Source organism: Saimiri boliviensis, chromosome 16 (genome assembly GCF_048565385.1).
Source record: "Saimiri boliviensis isolate mSaiBol1 chromosome 16, mSaiBol1.pri, whole genome shotgun sequence".
Classification (NCBI taxonomy): Eukaryota; Metazoa; Chordata; class Mammalia; order Primates; family Cebidae; genus Saimiri; species Saimiri boliviensis.
In genome coordinates this window covers 1,360,431-1,381,424 of record NC_133464.1, presented here as the reverse complement: position 1 = coordinate 1,381,424, position 20,994 = coordinate 1,360,431, and the positions used below count along the sequence as shown (strand labels likewise).

General features: G+C 57.7%; 1 protein-coding gene and 1 pseudogene across 13 annotated transcripts in view; both read left to right on the top strand.

The window, feature by feature from the left end:
• MCF2L (MCF.2 cell line derived transforming sequence like) overlaps nt 1–20,994 on the top strand; it is a 208,262-nt gene that overhangs the window by 76,889 nt on the left and 110,379 nt on the right. The window contains exon 1 of one of the 13 annotated variants that reach the window (XM_039473181.2): nt 7,520–10,400. The exons of 10 other annotated variants lie outside the window; for them this stretch is intronic. In XM_039473181.2, the coding sequence (XP_039329115.2) occupies nt 10,310–10,400 (91 nt within the window). In that variant the 5' untranslated portion in view covers nt 7,520–10,309. Of the gene's footprint in view, nt 1–7,519; nt 10,401–15,076; nt 16,072–20,994 lie in introns of those variants that run through there. 2 more of the 13 variants (XM_039473189.2, XM_074387429.1) reach the window with 2 other exon arrangements.
• LOC141581581 (uncharacterized) lies at nt 10,559–14,336 on the top strand (annotated as a pseudogene).

Genomic DNA, 20,994 nt, shown 5'->3' with positions numbered 1-20,994 from the left:
CACCGGATAATGGATGGGTGGGTGGATGGATGGAGGGATGGATACATAGATGAGTGGATGCATAGATGGATGACTGGATGTATGGGTAGGTGGGCAATGGTTTGATGGATGGATAAATGGGTGGGTGGATGCATAGATGAACAGATGGATGGATGCATAGATGAATGGGTGAATGGGTAGATGTGTGGGTGGTTAGATGGGTAGCTGGATGGATGTGTCAGTGGATGAGTAGATGTGTGGGTGGGTGAATGGATGGATAGATGGATGGGTGAGTGGATGGATGGATGAGTGGGTGGATGGATGGATGATGGATGGATGGTGGAGGATGAGTGGGTAGATGGATGGTGGGGTGGATGGATGGATGAGTGGATGAATGGATGTAAGGTAGATGGATGGATGAGTGGGTGGATGGGTATGTGGATAGATGGATGACTAGATGAATGGGTGGGTGGGTGGATGGATGGGTAAGTGAATGTGTGGATGGATGGGTGATGATGGGTAGGTGGGTGGGTGGGTGGATGGGTAGATGGATGAGTGGGTGGATGGATAGCATGCCTGGATGCATGGATGGGTGGATGCATAGATGAGTAGATGCATGGATGGATGGGCAGATGGGTAGGTGGATGGGTGGATAAATAAGTGGAGGTATGGATTGATGGATGACCAGATGGATGGATGATGATGGATGGGTGGGTGGGTGAATGGATAGATGACTGGATGAATGGATGGCTGGGTGGATGGATGGATGATGACGGATGAATGGATGGGTAGGTAGATGGAGGGATGGATGGATGTGTAGGTGGATGAGTGAGTGGATATATGGATGAATGGGTGGGTGGGTGAGTGGATGGACAGATGGGTGGATGAGTGGATGGATGGAAGGTGGGTGGATGGAGGAGTGAGTGGATAGATGGAAAGTGAGTGGATGGATGGATGAGGGGATGGATGGATGGATGGATGAGTGAATACATGTATAGAAGGTGAGTGGGTGGATGGGTGAATGAGTGAACGGGTAGATGTCAGAATAGATGAAGTTACATACAAGACAGCAAAAATGTAAGGTATATCATATTGTAAAATTTAAATGCCCCCCAATGAGGACTAAACTTGTAGCATTTACATACTGAACGAGCAAATCATTGGTTTGCCTCAGAACAAGAGTGACAGGGGTGCTGCCAAGTCCATCTGGCCCTGCTGGTGGCGGTTTAGCTACTGCCCATTTTCCGTGGGCTGGAAGTCTGCTGTTCCACCTGTTTCATGGCATCCTCTAACTCAAGCTCACTATAATCCAAGAAGTAATTTCAGCTAATATTTTAGCTGCTAACTCAGCCACCTTTTTTGGTTGGGGAGGGGTTTGTTCCCATGTCATTATTGTGGCAATATCTGAGTAGTAAGTGTTCATCTTTCTGAAAGCTTCCTTTAAATAAACATGAGCATCACACCATGTTCTCTATGCTAGATTAAATAGCCAGGGGAGGTGAGACTTGGTGGCTGGTCTGTGGCTGAGCTCTCTGAAGCTCTCGTAAGGATAAGAAGAGATTGTGGAAAGCATCAGGACGCATTCCAACGTGGAACAGAGACGGGCTGAAGTCGGAAAATGTGCAGACCTGGTCTGTGAAGTTTTTTGTAACAGAGACAGCTGTTGTTGGACAGAAGGGAGGGGCTGTGAAGAAACTGAACACCCAAAAAATACGTGCCAAGTGGCCCATGCCGGAGAGACGCGGCCACAGGTGTCTCGTGTTCTAAGGGATATTCACTCTGGTTTTCTTTTTCCTAAAACAAACAAACAAACAAAAACCCTGTCCAGTTATGTGGCTGCTGATTTTCACATCATAATGGAGCTTAGGGGCTGCGCCCAGGTCAGCCTGGTCCCGCCTGGCAGAGGCGTCAGGCTCAGCAGCGCCATCAGCGTGTCGCGCCCGCGGCGGCTCCACTAGCCCGTGGTCTGTGTTCCACCTTGGAACGCGTCCTGATGCTCTCCACGATCTCTTCCCATCCTTACGAGCGCTCCAGCTTCTGCCCCATTTTGCAGATGTGGAAATCGAGTTTCCTGTCTTACAGCTGCCAGGCTAGTCAGTGGCAGAGCTGGCTTTCTGCCAAACCGCAAAGTCACCATTTTGCCGTTGTCCTGGCATAAACTGGTCAACTCCTTAGATTCTCCCGAGTGCCCCTGTGTGCTGGCAGCCCCTCACCAGTGGCCAGCGATGTAATGAACCATGCCTACGTAAAGAAGCTTGCACAGAAACCTGAAAGGACTGGGCTCGGGGAGCTGCCGAAGGCTGAGTGCGTGGAGGCTCCTGGAGGGTGGCGTCTGGGTGGGCTGGGAGGTGTCACGCCATCCCCCGTGCCTTGCCCTGTGCCTCTCTTCGTCTGTATCCTTTCTGATGTCCATATTAAACCACAAAATGTAACCAAGTGCTTCCCCAATTCTGTGAGCTGCTCAAGCAAATTAACCCAGCCCAAGGAGGGGGTCATGGAAACTCTGAGGCACAGCCGGCTGGGCAGAACTATGGGTCACAACTGGGGCCGGTGATTGGCACGGGAAGCGGGAGGCTTCTTGAGGGTCTGAGCCCTCACCCTGCAGGCCTGACGCTGTTTCCAGGTAGATGGGGTTGGAATTGAAGTGGGTCGCCCACCTGGCATCTCCTGCAGAATTGATTGGCTGCCTGTGTTGGGGAGAGACCCCACACGCTTCTTGGTGTCGGAGGCCATGGGCGTCTTCTGTGCTGACTGGTGCAGGGTCACAGCAGCAGAGGAAAACAGCTTGTTTCCCTCAGTCATGAAGCCCCCAGGTTGCCCCAAGCTTGTGAGAAGCTCACCTGAAGCAAAACTGTGTTGACCAATTTTGGAAAAAGGGAAAGTAGGAAGTAATACTGCCTAGCTCTCCGATACTCCTGCCCAGCAAACCTTCAGGATCCGCGTCCCCGTGGCATCTGCCTGCCGTGGTGTGAGGCCCTCCTCTCTCGTGGCCGTGTGACCCACAGCTGGGAATGGCCCGTCGCCGTGTTCGGGGTGTGCGAGGCTGGCGCATTCCTGAAACAGCAGGAGAGGGACTGAGACCAGGGTCTGGGTCTGCTGGGGCTCGGTGACACAGGGCGGCGGGCTGGTGCTTAAACACCGCTGTTCATCCTCGCTCGGTCCCGGAGTCTGGGCGCCCAAGCTCAAGGTGTCCCAGGGCTGATTCCTCCTGGGGCCTCGCTCCTTGGCGTGTAGACAGTTTCTCCGTGTGTCCTCACATGGTTGCCCCTGCGTGCGTGTCTGTGTCCTCACCTTCTCTTCTTATAAGGACACCAGTCCTGTCGGGCTAGGGCCCACCCTAGGGACCTCATTTTAATTTAATGAACTGTGTGAAGCTCCTGTCCCCAACGGCAGTCACACTCTGAGGTGCTGGGGGTCAGGATGTCAACGTATGAGTCAGCCCGTGGCAGGTAGACACGTGTGGGCTACAGTCCCTGGGTGGTGGGTGGTGGGTGGTGGGTGGTGGGTGACCAGCTTCTGGGTGCGCAGCGGAGGCCAAGCTGACGGAGCTGGACGTGGGCAGTGAGTGAAGGAAGAGCGGGGTGCGGCCCTCCCTGAGCGAAAGCTGGGTGCCGCCTTCTGTCCTTAAGCTCTTCCTGGAAGGGACCTTTGGCCTCTGTGATGGGCTGAGGGACACAGCAGCACGGAGGAGCTTTGGGGGATGAGGGGCTTTCCAGGACGACCACACAGGCACAGCTGTCCAGCGCTCCCGGTTGCAGGTCTTGGAGGAAAAGCTGGGCGTGGAGACGCGCACAGGGGCAGCAGGGGACGCGTCCCCGTGTGGGACAGAAACGTGACATGGAATTGAGGCGCTCTCGGAGTAGGGGCGGCATCCTGGCACAGAGCCGCCTGCTCCTTAGCCCACCCCCCGGTTTCCGACGGACGCCTCGGCTCCCCTCTCCCACCTTCACCTTCCGCCTCGGTGACGGGGGTCTCCTCAAGGCACCGTGAGTTCTTTCTCCATTTTTTAAACGCGCTGAGGCTCTTTAGTAGGAAAACCATGCGACAGAGTGCGGGCGACGCCTGTGCGGGCTGCTGACATTTTGGAACGTGAAATTTCGGCCTCTAGTTAGATAGGCATGACTATAAAGTACGGAAAATTTTTCAACAATTTGATTACATGGGCTGTGGTGTTAGAGATCCTGTTAGTCGGGATTCAGGCTCCGGCATTAGAGATTCTGAGCGGACGGGGGCCTGTGAAGAAACAGCGAGGCCTTGGCAGCCTTCGCTTCCCGTGTTCGGATCCTCTGTGATCAGACGTCGCAGGCTCAGTGCGTCTCAGCAGCTCCTCAGAATGCAGCGCCCGGGCCTCCCAGCCTGGGGAGTCCACCGCCCTCCACGCGAAAACAACCCGAGTTTGTCCTGTGGAACCAGGGTCAGGCTGACGAGCTCCCAGGGGTTTCAGCTTTAGGCCCCTTTAGGACACTGGGGGGCTCGCCCTGGGTTTGCTTGGAGAGTCTTTAAGGGAGGCTGGTGGCTCCAAGGGCCGGGCGCTGAGTGACCCCAGGCCAGGTCTCAGGAGTGAGCGACACAGGGTGAGTTTGCTCAGCCCTTCGCTCCGCTGGCTCGCTGCTGTGCTGCTGCTTTGTGTAAGCCCGGCCTTGGGCGTGGAGGGCTCGCGGTTTTTAGGGGTTCCACTCGTTTTGCAGGCGTTCCAGGGAGCACAGTTGTTGATCATCGATACCAGCTGAGTCCTGGAGGCTGCACTGCAGAATTCGACCTCTAGGGACCAGTAAATATGAGAGGAGCTGGCTCGGGAGACCTGCTTTCATTGTAATAAAGAACAAGGCGTAAGTGTCATAACCAGACAAGTTCTCCAAGCTTCAGCGACTCAGGAAAGGCATGCTCTGTCTGATAAGCACATGTTCACTAGCAGAGGATAATTTTCTTCGCCCCTTAGGGTCTATTGATTCATCATTTAACCAAATACAGTTTCTGGAGCCGAGTTAGCCCTGCAGCCTGGCTGTGAAAAGCTCAGCTGCGTCTCTGTGTGCTTCGTTCCCTGCGCCCCCCACGTGCGGGCAGCACCTCCTGCGCAGCCCCTCCTTCACCAGAACACTCGTCCCCGCGTGAGCTCACGTCGCTGTCCCTGGAGTTGGACGGATACCATCGTAAGCAGCATTTTCACACTTCCACCTTTCGGATTAACTCAGTGTATCTGGTCACCTTCGTTTTATAACTCCGGGTGTGGAGAAAGAAGCACCTGTTACGCCTTTCAGAATGTTTGCAAGTGACTGCCCTCGTCTGATACACATATGAAAATCGAGTTTCGGCCGGGCGCGGTGGCTCAAGCCTGTAATCCCAGCACTTTGGGAGGCTGAGGCGGATGGATCATGAGGTCGAGAGATCGAGACCATCCTGGTCAACAAGGTGAAACCCCGTCTCTACTAAAAATATAAAAAATTAGCTGGGCGTGGTGGCACGTGCCTGTAATCCCAGCTACTCAGGAGGCCGAGGCAGGAGAATTGCCTGAACCCAGGAGGCGGAGGTTGCGGTGAGCCGAGATCGCACCATTGCACTCCAGCCTGGGTAACGAGTGAAACTCTGTCTCAAAAAAAAAAAAAGAAAAGAAAAGAAGAGAAAATCGAGTTGCCTACATCGGAATTCTAGTGCAGTGCTGAAGTTAGAACGTCTAATGTCCTATGGTCATATCTGGGTAAGTTGTAGGATGAGGCTTTTCGCCCTGTGAGGTTGGCAGGGCCCACTGTGAAGGGTTGCATTGATTATTAGGTTAAAATCGCAGGTGCTGGACCCGTGACCCATGGGGCCAAACCCCAGCTCTGCTGTCCATGTCTGTGCTGTATCTCGGTTTCCTCATCTGCAAAATGGACTCAGGAGAGCACCTACCTGCTGGGGTTGATGTGATGATCAAATGAGTTAAATTTGAGGCAGGAAGCTGTAGGTAACTCTTTGCTGTCAAGGTCACACGTGCACATTCTTAGCATCGGCCAGTGCTGGGCACAAGTTCCCGTGCTCAGCAAAGGGCCACGTGAACACTGTATGTTCACCTGGCCCTCTGAATATACAGTGAGGTGCGTGACCACACTGATGATCCCGGTCACGAGGTGTGTGGGGATTTTCCACGTGAATGAGAAGGAAAAGGAAGGTTCTGAGGGAAGGAGAGGAAGGTCTGTGGTTTTGTCACGTACCACTCTGCATCACCTGCTGGCTGCCTCCTGCATAAACGACCTCCTTATGGCCACATGGTGATAGAGGTGACATCCGTGGTTGCCATTGTCTGAGACACCCTTGGTTGCAGAGAGCTTGAGTCCCGGCTTCAGCGCGCAGCACCGTGAGGGCCCCCCTGCAGTAGTGAGCTCCTGCCCTCCCTCCCTCCACACCAGGAGCCTTTGTCCAGCATAAATCCCAGGAGATGCACAGTGCTGAGGGGAACCTGAGCCTTCGGGAGGAGGTGAAAAGTTGTGAGTTTGAAAATACAAAACAGCTGATTGTTGCTTCTAAATTATGGGGCAGCATGGCATCTGCATCTAAACTGGGCTCTCAGCAAATGTCCCGGTTTTTGTTTATTTTTTTCTTTACTCCTTTATTAAAAATGGTGAAGAAATGAGACAAATCCCCAAAGCATAAAAACCAATTTCTCAGTGGTACAGTCATATCACATAATTGTGCTACTTAATTCACTAAAGGAAACAACCAGCATTAAGTTTCATTAATGACATTTTTGGCAAGAGATGAGGGATGGTGAGCTAACGCCCCAAACAGGACTCAGTTTTTGTAAGAATGCCTGATCTTTTCAAATGGAACTTGTCAGAGACAGTGACGAGAAGCATTCCAGCTGACCCACTGCCCAGGGGACCACACGCCTTCAGGTGGCTCACGGGGCAGCGAGGCTGGAGCTGTGGGCAGCTCGCGACGCTCACGCAGGGTACCACACTGGGTCACCTGCACCTCTGAAGCCGGGCTGCGTGGCCTTCCCAGCCATTCACCAAGGGGGCCTCCGCCAGACCAGAGCCCCTGACCTTCCCTGGCAGGTCCAGTTGGGGCTGAAGGAGAGGAGGGGCTGCTCAGCATGTGGCCTCTCGGATACCTCCGCGGGGAAGACGACTGGGCTGCAAGAAGGAGTCACACCCCGCCAGACCGGACCATAGGCCTCCTGTGCAGCGGGAACCCGGCAGCAAAGACCGGGCTGGGCAGGGCGGCTGGCACAGAGATGTTGCGGTCACCCAGCTGACAGCGAGGGGCTTCCCAGAGCTGCTGTCTCTGCTTGCAGCCAAGTCATCCGTCTCCAGAAGCACGCTTGTCCTTCCCCACACCCCACGCTTTACAGAGAGAGGAAACGGGACACCTTCGCTGCACCCCCGGCGTGCACGCCAGCTCCCACCCTTGCCAGCCCAGGAGCGCTGAATTGTAAATCACCCAACAGCTCGTTGGAGACCGGCCCTAAACAACTCCCTTCGTGTTAATGTAAGACTCTTTTACTGCCAAAAATGATGCCACTTATTGACATGGGTTTTTTTCTTTCTTTCTTTCTTTTTTTTTTTTTTTTTTTTTTTTGAGACAGTCTTACTCTGTCACCCAGGCTGGGGTGCAGTGGTGTGATCTCTGCTCACTGCAACCTCTGCCTCCCAGGTTCAAGCGAGGCTCCTGCCTCAGCCTCCTGAGTAGTTGGGATTACAGGCGCCCCCCATCACAGCCAGCTAATTTTTGTATTTTTAGTAGAAACGGGGTTTCACCAGGTTGGTCAGGTTGGTCTCAAACTCCTGACCTCAGGTGATCCTCCCACCTCGGCCTCCCAAAGTGCTGGGATTACAGCCGTGAGCCACTGCACCCGGCCGATATGGATTTCTTAACAGTAGCTTGGGGCCACATTGTATAAAATAGATTCCCAGGATTCACCAAAGTCAGCCCACTTCTCAGGGGTCCAGCCATTCTCGCGCCTCCCTGAGGCCAGCCAGCAGGGTGACAGGAAGAGCTTGGATCTCACGTGGGTTTTTTCATGGAGGGGCTACCACGGAGCTTAGGGAGGAAGCCGCCTCCTCCAGCCAGGAGAGGACAGCAGGGTTTTCACAATGGTCACTAAACCCAAAGCTTGTACGTGCCACATACAAGAAGAAATTAGCAGATCATGAGCGAGGTTCACATCTCAGAATTGAGTTTTGAAAAATGGTTTTCATTAGTAACATCTTTAAAACATATTTAGATGTTTAGGACATTGAATGATGAGCGTGTGTGTGTGTGTGTGTGCACGTCTGACCTGCTCAGCTCCAAGTGGCCCTGGCATTCCAATTCTGTGACTTTCCTCAGCACCTTACCAGGCATGCAGGACGGAAGGCAGAGAGGTTTGGTGCTGACCCCAGAGGCGACCCTGGTGGCTCCTGAGGTCACCACTCACTGCTTCTGTGAATACAAAGCCTGTTCCGCTTCTGTCCTTGCAGCCTTGTGGATGGAACCGGCGTTTAAGGCTTGATTTCCTGGTTATTCAAAGAGGCCCTTGGAGGATCAACTGAGGTCAGGAGTTCAAGAACAGCCTGGGCAACATGGTGAAACCCCGTCTCTACTAAAAATACAAATATTAGCCAGGTGTGGTGGCAGCTGCCTGTAATCCCAGATACTTGGGAAGCTGAGGCAGGAAAATCACTTGAATCTGGGAGGTAGAGGTTGCAGTGAGCGCTGATCACACCACTGCATCCAACCTGGGGGACAGAGCAAGACTCTGTTTCCAAAAAACAAACATACAAAAACAAAGAGGCCAGAGCTCTGGAAACACCACGTGAAATGTGCTGTTTTACCCCTTTCTTGTGAGTCGGGTTAGGGCTGGTCTGTCCTAGGCCCATGCACAAGCCCCCAACAAAACGGAGTCGTGGTCTCTGCTCCTGGTGGCTGAGACTTCGAGCCCCTCGCCCTGTTTTCCTCTGTAGCTGTTTTGGGGGATGCAGCACAGAGAACGAGCTCCCTGTGCTTCAGGGGCGGTGGCCTTGGGACCCCCTAGTTGCCTCTGGCAGGTGGGTGTGTGGAAGGCAGGAGGGGGTTAGTGTGGAGCTCTGTCTTTGCTGGAGGAAGCTGGCTGTCAACACCTGCAGCTCTCAGAGGAGCAAACCCAGCATAGAACCGTTTGAACGGAATCACTATGTCTGTGGAGGCTGATGGGACATGGAGGCACCGCCTCTCAGGGCGTGGAGGCAGCCACTCCCTCGATGTCCCTGACGCCAGTGGACGGGCGCAGTAGGTGGGACCACCAGCCATGCTGTGAGCGCCTGTGCAGGGGTGCGGGAGGGGTGTGCACTCAGTAAATGATGTTGAATAAACGCATTCTTTTGCTGTGAACCGGATGCATGCTCTAATCACTTCAGCTCACAAAAGGGCACGTGGTGCTCGGACAGCATGTGGCTTTCACAAGCAGGCCTGAGCAGCAGCCCTGCCACCTTCTCTCCCTGTGGCCTGGAGCATGTAATAGGAAGAAGAGTTAAAATGGCACTATGCCATTTGCACAGCCTCGCACATCAGCTGTGAGGCCAGAACCCTGGGTGTGTCCAGCATGGTGCCCAGCGGCTCTGAGTGCCCACGGGTAGCACGTCACCTTGGGCGCTGTTGGGAGCCCCAGATGCTGTCACCTCCCTCCCCCCGTTCGGAAGCAGCCGTGGCGCCCAGGGTGGGAGCTGCTGGCTTGGGCCCGGCTCAGCATCTCTTGGGGAAAAGTATCTCCGGCCACGCAGAGCCGCCCGTCGCTTCCTCCCTGGAGCTCAGCAGCAGACGGGGCCGCAGGCCTGGAAATCCCCACCTTGTTTCTGGAGAGCCGGAGCCCGTCCCTCCCTTCCTCTCGGTTTGTAGTTGTTTGTTTGAATGTGAGACTTCCTGAGGCCCGGAAGGTGTTTTTGGCTTGCTCTGTAAGGCAAGGAGGTCCATCCCATGCAGGCCCCCCGCCCCGTCTGAGGAAGGAACCGCCCAGAGCTCGCACACAGAGGGGCGGGCGCCGCCGCGGTTTCTCCCCGTGCATTGTCTGCCTGCTGTTCCAGGCGTGCAGGGTGGTGGTCGCTCGGGCCGGGCACTGCGAGCCCAGGCCTGGGGCAAGGAGAGCCGGGGACTCCAGGAGCCGGGCGCCCCTAGGAGGCCGCTCGACCCTCTTGGGTTCTTTCTTTCTCGTGACTTGGTGACGCCCAGGGTCACCAGTGTCCCAGGCACCGGTTTCTCGTGACCATGCAGCGCCCACCCGGCTTTTAACCATCCCAGCAGAGACTCGAAGGCTGTGGCTCCAGCATCGGGGTCACCTGTGCCCCTGCGTGAAGAGCCGGAGCTGCTCTACTTAGTAGCAGACTTCAAGACAGGGCACTCGATGGCCGAGAAGGGAGCATCCCGGAGGACCCTGCGCCGGCTGTGGTCCCTGCCCCGGAGGCGCAGGGGGGCCGTGGGGCACTCGAGGCCAGGTGAGATGGAAGGGGGTCGTGGGGCTCGGAGCAGGCTCGGGCGCAGGCTCCGGTGTCCCCTCTGCAGGCGGGCGCCTCCCTGGGATCTTTCTCTCCCCACGTGACCGGCAAAACCTGTGCTGCTTGGAGACTCAAAAGTTGTGAAGATGTGACATCTTTCTTATAAAAGAAAGAAAAAACAAAGGTGGAGGTGGCTGCGGGGCGTCCCGCCCCAGGGCTGCGGGCCCAGCCTTCTTTGTTCATCGCCGGGCTGGCCTGGCCTGCGGCTCTGCAGCCTGGGCTTAGGAATTTCTGCTTCGATTGGAAGGAGGAGCGGATTCAATGCGAGGGAAACGGCTGTGGCGCGTGTGAAGGAGGCTCCCCGGCTCTCGAGGTCTATTGGCAGCTGGGTGTCCTCTGGGCCACGGGAGACGTGTTTCGGGTGGGATAAGGGTGCTGAGCTGTCGCACGTGCAGCCCGGGCTGGGTGGACCAGCAGTGCAGTCTTGGGCACCTCGCACCCCGCACAGAGCATCGCAGGCCGCCCAGGCCCCGCCCAGCCACTCAGGAGCAGCACGTGGGCTCGGCCCCGGGGCGCAGCCTCAGCTCTCACAGACACTGCCTCCATTAACCGCGAGGAGAAGGGCCTTCTGCTGGCTTGAGCTGGAGAGAGGCGCTCGCTGCTCATTTCCTCTCCCTCCTGCCCTTTCCCCTATCCGGGGACCAAGAACCACAGGTGGGCTGTGGAACATGGGGCAGAAGCTGGCCGGAGCCAGCCCCCGCCCCTGCTTTCACCTGGCTCCTCCTTGGGGGCTTGGGAGCGTTTCTTTCAGGGATGGATGGGCGGCGGCTGGGCACCGGCACGTGAGCATCAGGGAGAGGAAAGGGAGGCAGGGGACAAATCCGGGCAGCGCCTGGCTGCCCTGGGACGGAGTTCATGGCTGGGATGGGCGAGGTGGGCAGGAGGGCCTCCCAGGCTGTGCCCGCCCTTCTCCCTGCCTTGGGCACGGCAGAGCCTGTAATGCTGAGGCGGACTATGTCAGTCGATGCTGGCGGCTGAGCATGAGCCATGTGGGTACGAGTGACCCAGGGCTAAAAGAACAGAACCCAGCCTCCCACCCAGTCCGCTGACATCCCCCCAGCACAGCGCGAGGGAGGCAGCCGGGGCCATGCGTGAGTCCCGCACATGCCAGGGTGACCAGCGATCTGTTCACGCCCCACCACCTTTCCAAAGCTGAAGTTGCCAGACCCTGGACATGAGCACGGGGTGGGGTGGGGGGCTTGAAGATGGGGACCCTGGGACATTCCCTTCCTGTGCAGTGGGGACCACACGACGTCCCCTTCCTATGCGTGAGGTCCCCGAGACATCCCCTCACAGTATGTAGGGACAGAGATGTCCCCACACTGCGTGGGCACCACCCTATTCCTTGTGAAGCCGGGGAACACAGGAGCCACGCTGATCTTGTCCCTGTGGCTCTCACAGCAACAGCCGCCCCTCTGCGTGGCAGCGCTGGAGACACTAAACTAAGACTGTCATCCGCTGCCAGTTCTGCGGTGCTCTGATCACCTGTGAGGACATTGTCCATGACGTCAACACTCACTGAGCCCCGTCCTGCCCTTGGCTGGAATGTGCAGGTGCGGAGGTGACCCCTCCTGTAAGGAAATGCGCACGGAACCCTGGCCCCGAGCGTGGGAGTGGAGCGGTCCCCGCCGTGCCGGTCCCCTGGGTGTAGTGAGAGGCAGATTCTGGATCCCCGGGCCTGGGGCCTGAGACCCCATGACTGCCAGCTCCGAGGCACAGGCTGGGGGATGCGTGCCCAGGTGTGGGGTCGCCTCCTCTAGGCTGGGCCATGCGGGTGCGGCTCAGAGCCCAGGGCCTCTCTCCGCCTGGGTCGCCAGCGTGGCCCGCCAGGCGTGGACGCCGAGGGACTGAGCCGTGTGCGCCCCCTCCCGGCCCTGGCTGTCTCCATTGGCAGGAGCTTGGCCCCCCTTGGATTTTGCTCCCAGGACGTGAGTCCGATTGGAAGGTAGAGGAGCCACCGGTGCCCCTTCCTGTTTCCAGGCCTGGACCGGGCAGGCCGCTGTGGGGTCGGGGGGAGACGCCTGGCTCGCATTGGACCTGGGTAGCTGGGCCCGGAGTGCAGCAGTGGAGGCCTCGTCTGAGGGGTTGGCAGTGGGTGCTCCAGCAGAGAACATGGGGCTGACGAGGGGGGCCGAGGGACGGGGGTTCCGGCGCCCTGGAAAGAGGTCTGGGGGCCTAATGGGCTCCGAGCAGGGCAGCAAAGCCCCGGTTGTGCCTGGTAACAGGGGCTGTGCCCACCTTGGGAAGGGGATTTCTGGGCTGGGGCCAAAGGCACAGGGTGTGGAGGCATAGGAAGAGCAGGTGGCAGAGGCTTCTTCCCAGATGTCGGCCATGCAGTGGAGAGGAGTGGGCGCTGGGCCAGGGTGGCCATGTTTCCTGGGGCCTGGAGCCTGCAGGTTGCAGGAAGCCACAGAGCTGTGGGAGTGGGGAGACCCAGGGATGGGGCAAGGGCAGGCTTCGTGGTGGGGGGTCTCCCAAAGGCTCTGCCCCTCTGTCCACAAGGTGGGAGGTGCAGCCGGCGGGGAGTCTGGGGGCCTCCTGTGGAGGAGAGTGTGTGCCCGGAAGGCTGCTGAGCCAATGTGAGTCTGGTGGGGGTTGGGCATCACGGGTGTGCCAGGAGGCCTGTCCTTGTGTGCTGTGGGAGGGGAGGTGCCTGGTGGGGAGCTGGGTGTGGACCGTGCCTCGGACCCTCAGGACAGGGTGAGCTGTCCTAGCAGTGGCCGAGCTGGTGCTGCGTAAGGGGCTTGGTGTGATGTCCGTGTTGGTGTCTGTGGTTGGAAGGGACGTCTGAGCTGGAGCTGACCCCAGATTGGAGCTGTGACAAAGGACAGGATGATCAGGGAAACTGCAGAGAACAGAGTGACGATGGAATCTTGAGGGCCTCCGCGGTGTGGAGGGGGCCTCGGCGGAAGAACCCAGGAGGCGGGGTGGGGCTGGGGCAAGGTTTGTCCCCGAATCCAAGGTGGCAACTGTTAGGAGGTGTTGGTTCGGGCGGGAAGGTTGGGGAAGGCGTTTCCCGACAACTCGGGGAGTGGAGAGAGGTGAGGGCAGCCAGGCTGGTTGAGCGCAGGCCGGAGGGAGGTCCCGGTGCAGCCTGGGGGCTGTGGCAGGGATGCAGCACTCAGCAGTGGCTCCGGGCTTGGTGGAGGTGAGGCGTGGCGTGCCCCTCGCACGGTCTAGGGTTTTTTGGAGGTGGAGGTAGTGGGCTCCTCACACGGTCTAGGGCTGCACATTCATGCCAGCTGGGTCGGGATGAGAAGCTCCAGTAAGATCCACCGAGGGATTTTTCACCAGAAACTCCTAGAAGTTAATTCTGTGCCTGAGAATAAAACAGTGGAGATTTCTTTGGCTTCACCTCTGGGGGGGACGTGCCCAGTGGCTCCGCGTAAGCCCAGGCTGGACCTGACAGTTGCGGGATGAGCCTCCTCCTCCTTTCTGTCCACCAGGCAGCCTTCTCTGGGCCCTGCACCTGGAGGACCCCAGCGCGGCTGGAGTCAAGCTCCGTGAATGCCGCGCCCAGCATCTGAGGCCCGCCACACTGTGGGTTCCCATCTCCGGAGCCCGTGGTGCTGGGCACGGCAGAGCCTTAGGCAGAGACAGAGCCGGGAGGGCGTCGGACCGTGCGGCCTGTTGACCGAGCTGTCTCCTGCCTTATCTCCCGGCTCTGCCCTTGGTAATCAGGATGTGAGGCGAGTGATGGACACGTGAGTGCTGGTGAGCACTGTGGCCCCGGGCAGACGTGACGTCTGCAGCCTCCTGGGCCTTCCTTCCCGCCTGGCTCCCTCCTCGCCCACCCGTCCACCCGAGTGTCTGGGCCAGGCTGGCCTCCGCATCTCTGGACAGGCCTCTCCCTGTGGCTCGGTGGTTTTCCTTGGGTTTGGGGAAATGGGGGAGGGACGGGGGGTGGGGAGGTGGGAAGAGATAGCATGGGGAGAAATGACAGATACAGGTGAGGGGACGGAAGACAGCAAAGCACACTGCCTTGTGTGTACCTATGCAACAATCTTGCATGTTCTTCACATGTACCCCAAAACCTAAAATGCAATTAAAAAAATAATAATATTAAAAAAAAAAAAAAGAAAGACACCCCTCTGGGTGAAGAGGCTGGCGCGCTTCCCCTGCCCATGGAGGAGGAGCCTCCCTCTCGGAGGAGACGGTGCTGGGAGAAAGTGCAGCTTCAGGAGGGTGATTTTCTGAAAACCAGGAGGGGGCGTTACTGAGTGAAAGTTAGGGACAGTGCTGCCTCCCCTGGTTCTGCATGGCATGGTGACAGAGACACCCCCATACCTTCAGAGACAGCTGCACCCACACCGGGTGCCAGGTCTCCCAGGGTCCACCTGTGCTGCTCTGCCCTGGGGTATTTGGAACTGAGAAAAATTGATTATTTTTAGAATTTTAGAATTCAGCAATACTCTCTCTTTTTTTTTTTGAGATGGAGTCTTGCTGTGTTGCCCAGGCTGGAGTGCAGTGGCGCCATCTCAGCACACTGCAACGCCCGTCTCCTGGGTTCAAGTGATTCTCCTTCCTCAGGCTCCTGAGTAGTTAGAATTACAGATACCTCCCACCATACCTGGCTTTTTTTTTTTTTTTTTTTTTTTTTTTTTCTGAATAGAGACGGAGTTTCACCATGTTGGCCAGGCTGGTCTTGAACTCCTGACCTCATGTGATCCACCCAGCTTGGCCTCCCAAAGTGCTGGGATTATAGGTGTGAGCCACCACGCCCAGCCTAGAAATTGTCTTCATAAAATGTGTTTAAGATTGGCACAGAAAGTTTTAAACAGAATCAGGATTTGCCAAAAGAAGCAGATAAATAGTTTGAGGCATCTGGGGTGAGTGATCGCGGCCAGACTCCCCTTCATGCTTCCTGGAAGCACGTGCAAAAAGGGAAAGGTTTGCGCTGCAATCACACACACAGAAAAGCTGTTCTGCTGGGAAGAACCCATCCCCGGGCCGTGGCTCTCCCACGGGAGAGCTGGGAGGGGTCCCGGTGTCTCTGCGCGGCTCATCCGCCTTCAGAGACCCCTCTGCTTCTGTCCATCAAATGCCGGTTGTGTCAGCATGTGGGGATGTGGTCGGATGGAGGAAGCCTGGCAAGCAGACTCGCCCCACCGGCCTCTGACTCGGCCTCCCCAGGCACAGCGGAGGACGTGCCGCACTTCCTCTTACGGCCGCCTGTTTACAGCCAGGGAGGCCGTGCCGCCGAGGGGCCCCTCATGCCTGCGCCCGAGGCGAGAGTAGCTCAGGCTTCTTCCTTTCTCCCCCAGCCCCTCTTGGCCGGTGTGCGGTCACCTGGCCCTCGTGTACACATGCAGGGTGGAGCGGGAGTGGGCCTCTGGGACGGTAATTACCTGGCGTACTCTGTCCCAGGTAGTGCATGAAACGGAAGTAAAAAGCCAGCTGGTCCCTCATGCAGATTTTAGGGGACAAAGTTCGGCGTAGAGAGGTCCCGTTTCCAGGAGAGAGGTGCGGGAAGCCCAGGGCAGCTCGGGTCCTCCCCGGCCACTGATCCTCGCCATGGGGGATGGAGGGCCTGTCCGGATTTCTGTGGCAGAAATGAAAAGCTACTACCTGTATTCCGAGTGGTGCTCCTGGCTGCTGTCGGTGGCTGAGGGTGAGTCTCCCGGTCCCCTGGAGTCCCTCGCAGGCAGTGTGCTCGGAGAGTCGCGGTGGGGAGGTGCCCTCATAGACACCGCGTGCTCCGTGGGGGACCTGCAGTCTGCATCGCCTGTGGAATCTGCAGTAGCTCAGTGAGTGGGGATGAGACGCAAATGAGCTTTTCACCCTAAAGTTATCATTGGACTCTAAGTTATGCCACAGTTACCAAAAGCAAATAACCTCCCCTTGGCTGGCAGGCCTAAGGCTCACACCCTCGTGCAAACAGCTGGGGGCTCAGCCTGAACCAGGCTGCCCCGCGTCCGGAGAGCTCTGCTGTCTGCGGCCACGGCTGCAGGTGCAGGGCAGAGTCAAGGCCGCGACCGAACACTGTCCTCTGATGGTCCATGGGACGCAGAGTGCGTGCCTGAGGGTCAGCCCCTGGCACACGGACGCCCGTTCCCGCACAGAGCCTCCCGTGTCAGCCATGCAGGGACCTGTGAGTCCCAGTGACTGGTCCTGTCGTGGTTGTTGAGCCACCGGGGCCACGCGTGGAGCTGAGCAGGTCTCTTGTCTCAAAAGGGATTTCCTTCACTCAACCTCGAAATCCAGAAGAGGTCCTGGGATGAGGGAGGGCTTCTCCTTCGCCGGCTCAGTGCCGTCTGTGTGTCTGCCTGCACGAGCCTGGCTGTGAAGACACAGCCTCCATGACATGGAGCTGTGGACGGACACCACGTGGCTCTTTTCCTGGAGCCAGAGTGCTGAGTCCTTGTCCTCGGAGCTGGAGCTTTGCTGTTTATAAAACCGCTCTCATCTGAACTCACCCCTTCTGCAGATGAGGCGAGTCGGAAAGTCACTGACAGACATGTCGCTCACCCACAGGGTTATCAGAGCGTCCTGCGAAGCGGGAGGACTCAACAGTGCTTAGTAGACTTGGTGCCACTGCCCCGTTCACACCCGGGCTTCTCCCAGGCCTCCCACCGCCCCGTTCACACCCGGGCTTCTTCCTGGCCTCCCTCCTCCCCATTCGCACCTGGGCTTCTCCCAGACCTCCCGCCTCCCTGCAGTCCCGCTGCCAGCCCTCGGAGGGCCCACCATGCAGGGGGTTTAAGACAGCGGTGGCACTCCCAGGAGACCACAGGCCTGTCTCTGAGGACACCCTCTCCCCTAGGCCCAGTGGTTAGGACAGAAACGAAGGAGCTACCCAGACCTCTCTTGGCACTGGGGACCCCCTGAGGGAGGGAAGCACCACTGGGGAGGGGTCTGTTGGCAGGGTCTGCCCGCCTGTGGGCGGACGCCGGGGCGAGGGTCTGCCCGCCTGTGGGCGGACGCCGGGGCGAGGGTCTGCCTGCCTGTGGGCGGACGCCGGGGCAAGGGTCTGTCTGCCTGTGGGCGGACGCCGGGGCGAGGGTCTGTCTGCCTGTGGGTGGACGCCGGGGCGAGGGTGCCAACCCCACCCGCAGGCCTCAGTCCCGCTGCAGCCAGGTCTGTGCTGCACCCTTACTTCCCGGCCTGCCTCACAGATGTCGTGGGCTCCCCGGACGGCGAGGTGGATGCTGCACCCTACCAGGGCCTTCTAGGGTCCTCTCGGGGACTATGGGGACGTCTTGAGGGTGGCAAGAGCCACTCTTGGCCCATACGCAGTTCGATTTGACAAGAAAACGAGCCGGCATTCTATCCAGGGCTGGAGGGGAGCCTCAGGTGGGACTGGCTGTGGTGCCAGAGCCGCCACACGTGAGGCTGGAGGGCTGCCGCCACCCTGGGCTCCCGCGTTTCCATCTCGGGGGTGCCTTCACCTTCACACAGATCAAACCAGGGGGACTCACTTCGTGGAGCTGCCTCCCCTGACACCGCCCCTTCACCCCGCTGCAGGGGCGAAGTCAGCAGGCCACAGGGTCTCTGCGGCTCGGTCCGGTTCAGGTTGGATGTGGTCCCAGAAGGCATCTCCCTCCACCTCCCCCTTCCGCTTTCCGAAAGCCCATTGTCTGTGCCCATGTGGAGGACAATGAGAGCCTGGAGCACCTGCGCCCCGGTGGGGGTGGGGCCTTTGGACGCAGCCCAGGGCTCGTGCTGACGCTCCTGGCACAAGGTGGGCACCGGCACCCATTTGGTGTTTTCCTCTCGCTTTTCACTCACTGCCCAGACTCCCCTCCTCGGACACATTAAAACCAAGTCGGAGCGGCCCAGCAGGGGAAGCGGACTTGGCCTTCTGCAGCCTCACGACTGATCCCTGGAGTTCAGAGATTTTAGCTGCTGTGCCCGACGTGGTCTGGCGGACCAAGGAGGGGCCAGGTGTGAGGTCTCAGCCATCCTGCATGCCACGTTTTCACATCAGAGGAGGGGGAAGTCCTCTGTGCTGTGACTTGCTGGTCTTTGCGCGGTGGTGGGAGCGTTGGACGTTGGGCTCCCTCACCCCCGTGCAGCCTCCCGTCCCTGTCTGCGGCCTGGAAGGGGCCGGTGGGGGCGTCATGCAAGCGTGTCTGTAAAGTGTGTCTGGTGGGGCATGAACGGTCCCACGAGCACCATGGCTGTGGGCGGACGGTGGCGGAATCCTCCCTGTCATCACAGCTGACCTGTGAGATGACCAGAACTCACCCCACCCAGCCCACAAGGGGACAGCCCCACCCAAGCAGGAAACACACAGTCACAGTCCCTTGGAATCCTGCTGTATATGTTTGTTCTTCAGAGAAGAGGAACAGGAGTGTGTTTAGAAGAATGTCACTGGGTCGAGCTGTGGGTAGAGGAAGCCTCTGTCTGGAGGTGCACATGCCACTCGCCTTGGGACTGAGACCGGGAGTTTGCTCCGATTTGGAGGGAAGGCGGAGGCGTCTGTGGCAGCGCACAGGTGCCCACTGTGTGTGCGGTGGCCGGCGGCCTCTGCCCGGGACACATGATGCGCATGGAGTCCTGTCTACTGCGTTTGTTTTTTTTAACTCTACATGGTGAGCCGAAAAGGTTGCTGAGCACCTTTGGGGCACAGCCGACCGTGATGAGAACGTATTTCTAAACTAGAGGAAGGAGAGTCTGGGAAGGCAAGCGCTGGCCCGGCGTCAGGAGCAGGGCCGGTGTGTGCGAAGCTGTGTGCGCTTTGATCCTCGGAGCTCTGTGTGGCGCGGAGGGCCGTGTCTGTGCCGAGCAGGAGACGCAGCTACTAGTCCGAGGGCCTTCCTGGCTCTAGACTGCATGCGAGCTCAGCAATGTCTTCTTTTTACTTCGCCAGTCCTCTTAAACCAGCAGGCCCCAGCCTTTTTGCCACCAGGGACCAGTTTCGTGGAAGATAGTTTTTCTGTGGAGCAGGAGTAGGGATGGTTTCAGGATGAAAGTGCTCCTCAGGTCGTCAGGCACTGGAGTCTCACACGGCTGCACATCCTAGATCCCTCTCATGCGCGGTTCACCACGGGGTCCGCTCCTCGGAGAATCTAATGCCGCTGCCGACCTGAAAGGAGCCGGCTCAGGCCGTCCTGCTCACTTGCCCGCCGCTCGCCTCCTGCTGTGTGGCCCAGTTCCTAACAGGCCACGGACCAGTACCGGTCTGTGGCCCAGGGGTTGGGGACCCCTGTGTTAAGTCATTCAGACTTGTGGGAACCTTGTCTATCCTGAAAGTGCAGGAAGCACCTCGCCCTTTGTCACATTCTGATGTTTAAAGACCCCTGGGTCTTACAGAATGTGGGGGCTACACCCCGTCCAGCCCTGCTATGGGTATTCATTCCAAACCCCGCAGTGTCGGGTAGGTTCAGGGATGGGAGACCACTTTTTCTTCACCTCAGAGAAGTCTGTTTTCTCAAGGACAGAAAGTAAAGAGTGTGCTATGCAAACCCAGCAAAAATACGGCGCCTTGAGAAGTGTGGGGAGGTTTACTACCCGTGGCTGAGGCAGGGAGCAGTGGCTGGCAGAGACCCTCACTCGGCGTCCTTCAGAGTCGGGTGGCGGGGTCTGCTTGTGCAAGGAGACCTTTGTTTCCACGATTGCTGGGAGGAGTTCCGAGGACTTTCCATGACTTCCGTGTACCGACACGAATTTTCAGAAAAATAAACTGTTTTCTGTGTGGAGCTGAGAACAAATGAATTAACAAAAGATTGCAGAGGCCCGAGGGGTGTTTTCTTCCTCTCTTCCTTCCCCGCTGACTTGGGAAGTGTGTGCCCAGGTCTTCTCTGTGCCAGGCCAGGCCCAGTGCTACAGGCAAAGCAAAGAGGCAACCCGTTCTCTAAACAGCAGGCAGGGATGACCCTCCGGGGGAGGGTGGTCAGGAGAACTGCCGTGTTTGTCAGTTTTGAGGAGGGCGCAGCAGGATACCCGCCACCTCCTCCCGAGCCACCACCCTGCAGCCCTCTGACAGTAACTAGGTCTTTGCTAACACATTGTTGTTGCCACAGAGACAAAAACAAAGCAAGCCTGCTCCCCCCGCCTCCGCCACCTGGCTCTGCACCCGGGGCTCTGCACCTGCGTCCCGCGGCCGGCCGTGTGTGTGGGGCCTGCAGGACGGGACGGGGCGGGAGCTTTCCTTCCAGGAAGCAGAGTCTCAGCTGAACCTCAGCGTGGCCACTACACTTGCTCACCGAGGCTCTCTATGAATCCCAGCCTGCCTGCCTTCTGCTTCTGTTAACTGCGCACATTGTGTGGGACCTGATTCACTGTGTTTTGTGGAAGGTGTCTCCCAGGATACGCACACCTTTCACACATTCTCTGATTACAGTTAACATTCCACAAGGAAATAATAGCAGATTTTTAAAGTGTGACTTCATTAGGACATTGGACATTTTATTAGAAGTTACTATTTCAAAAATCTATCAGAAGTTTGCAAATGATTTGATTTAAAAAAAGACCCTCAAGATGGCAGCTCGGGATGCAACTGAATTTGCTTTTTTGAATGTATTTGGCCTTTGCCGTTTGTGGACCTGATTTTCATGCTCCCTGGCCGGGAAATGGGGCCGTTTGCTCAGAG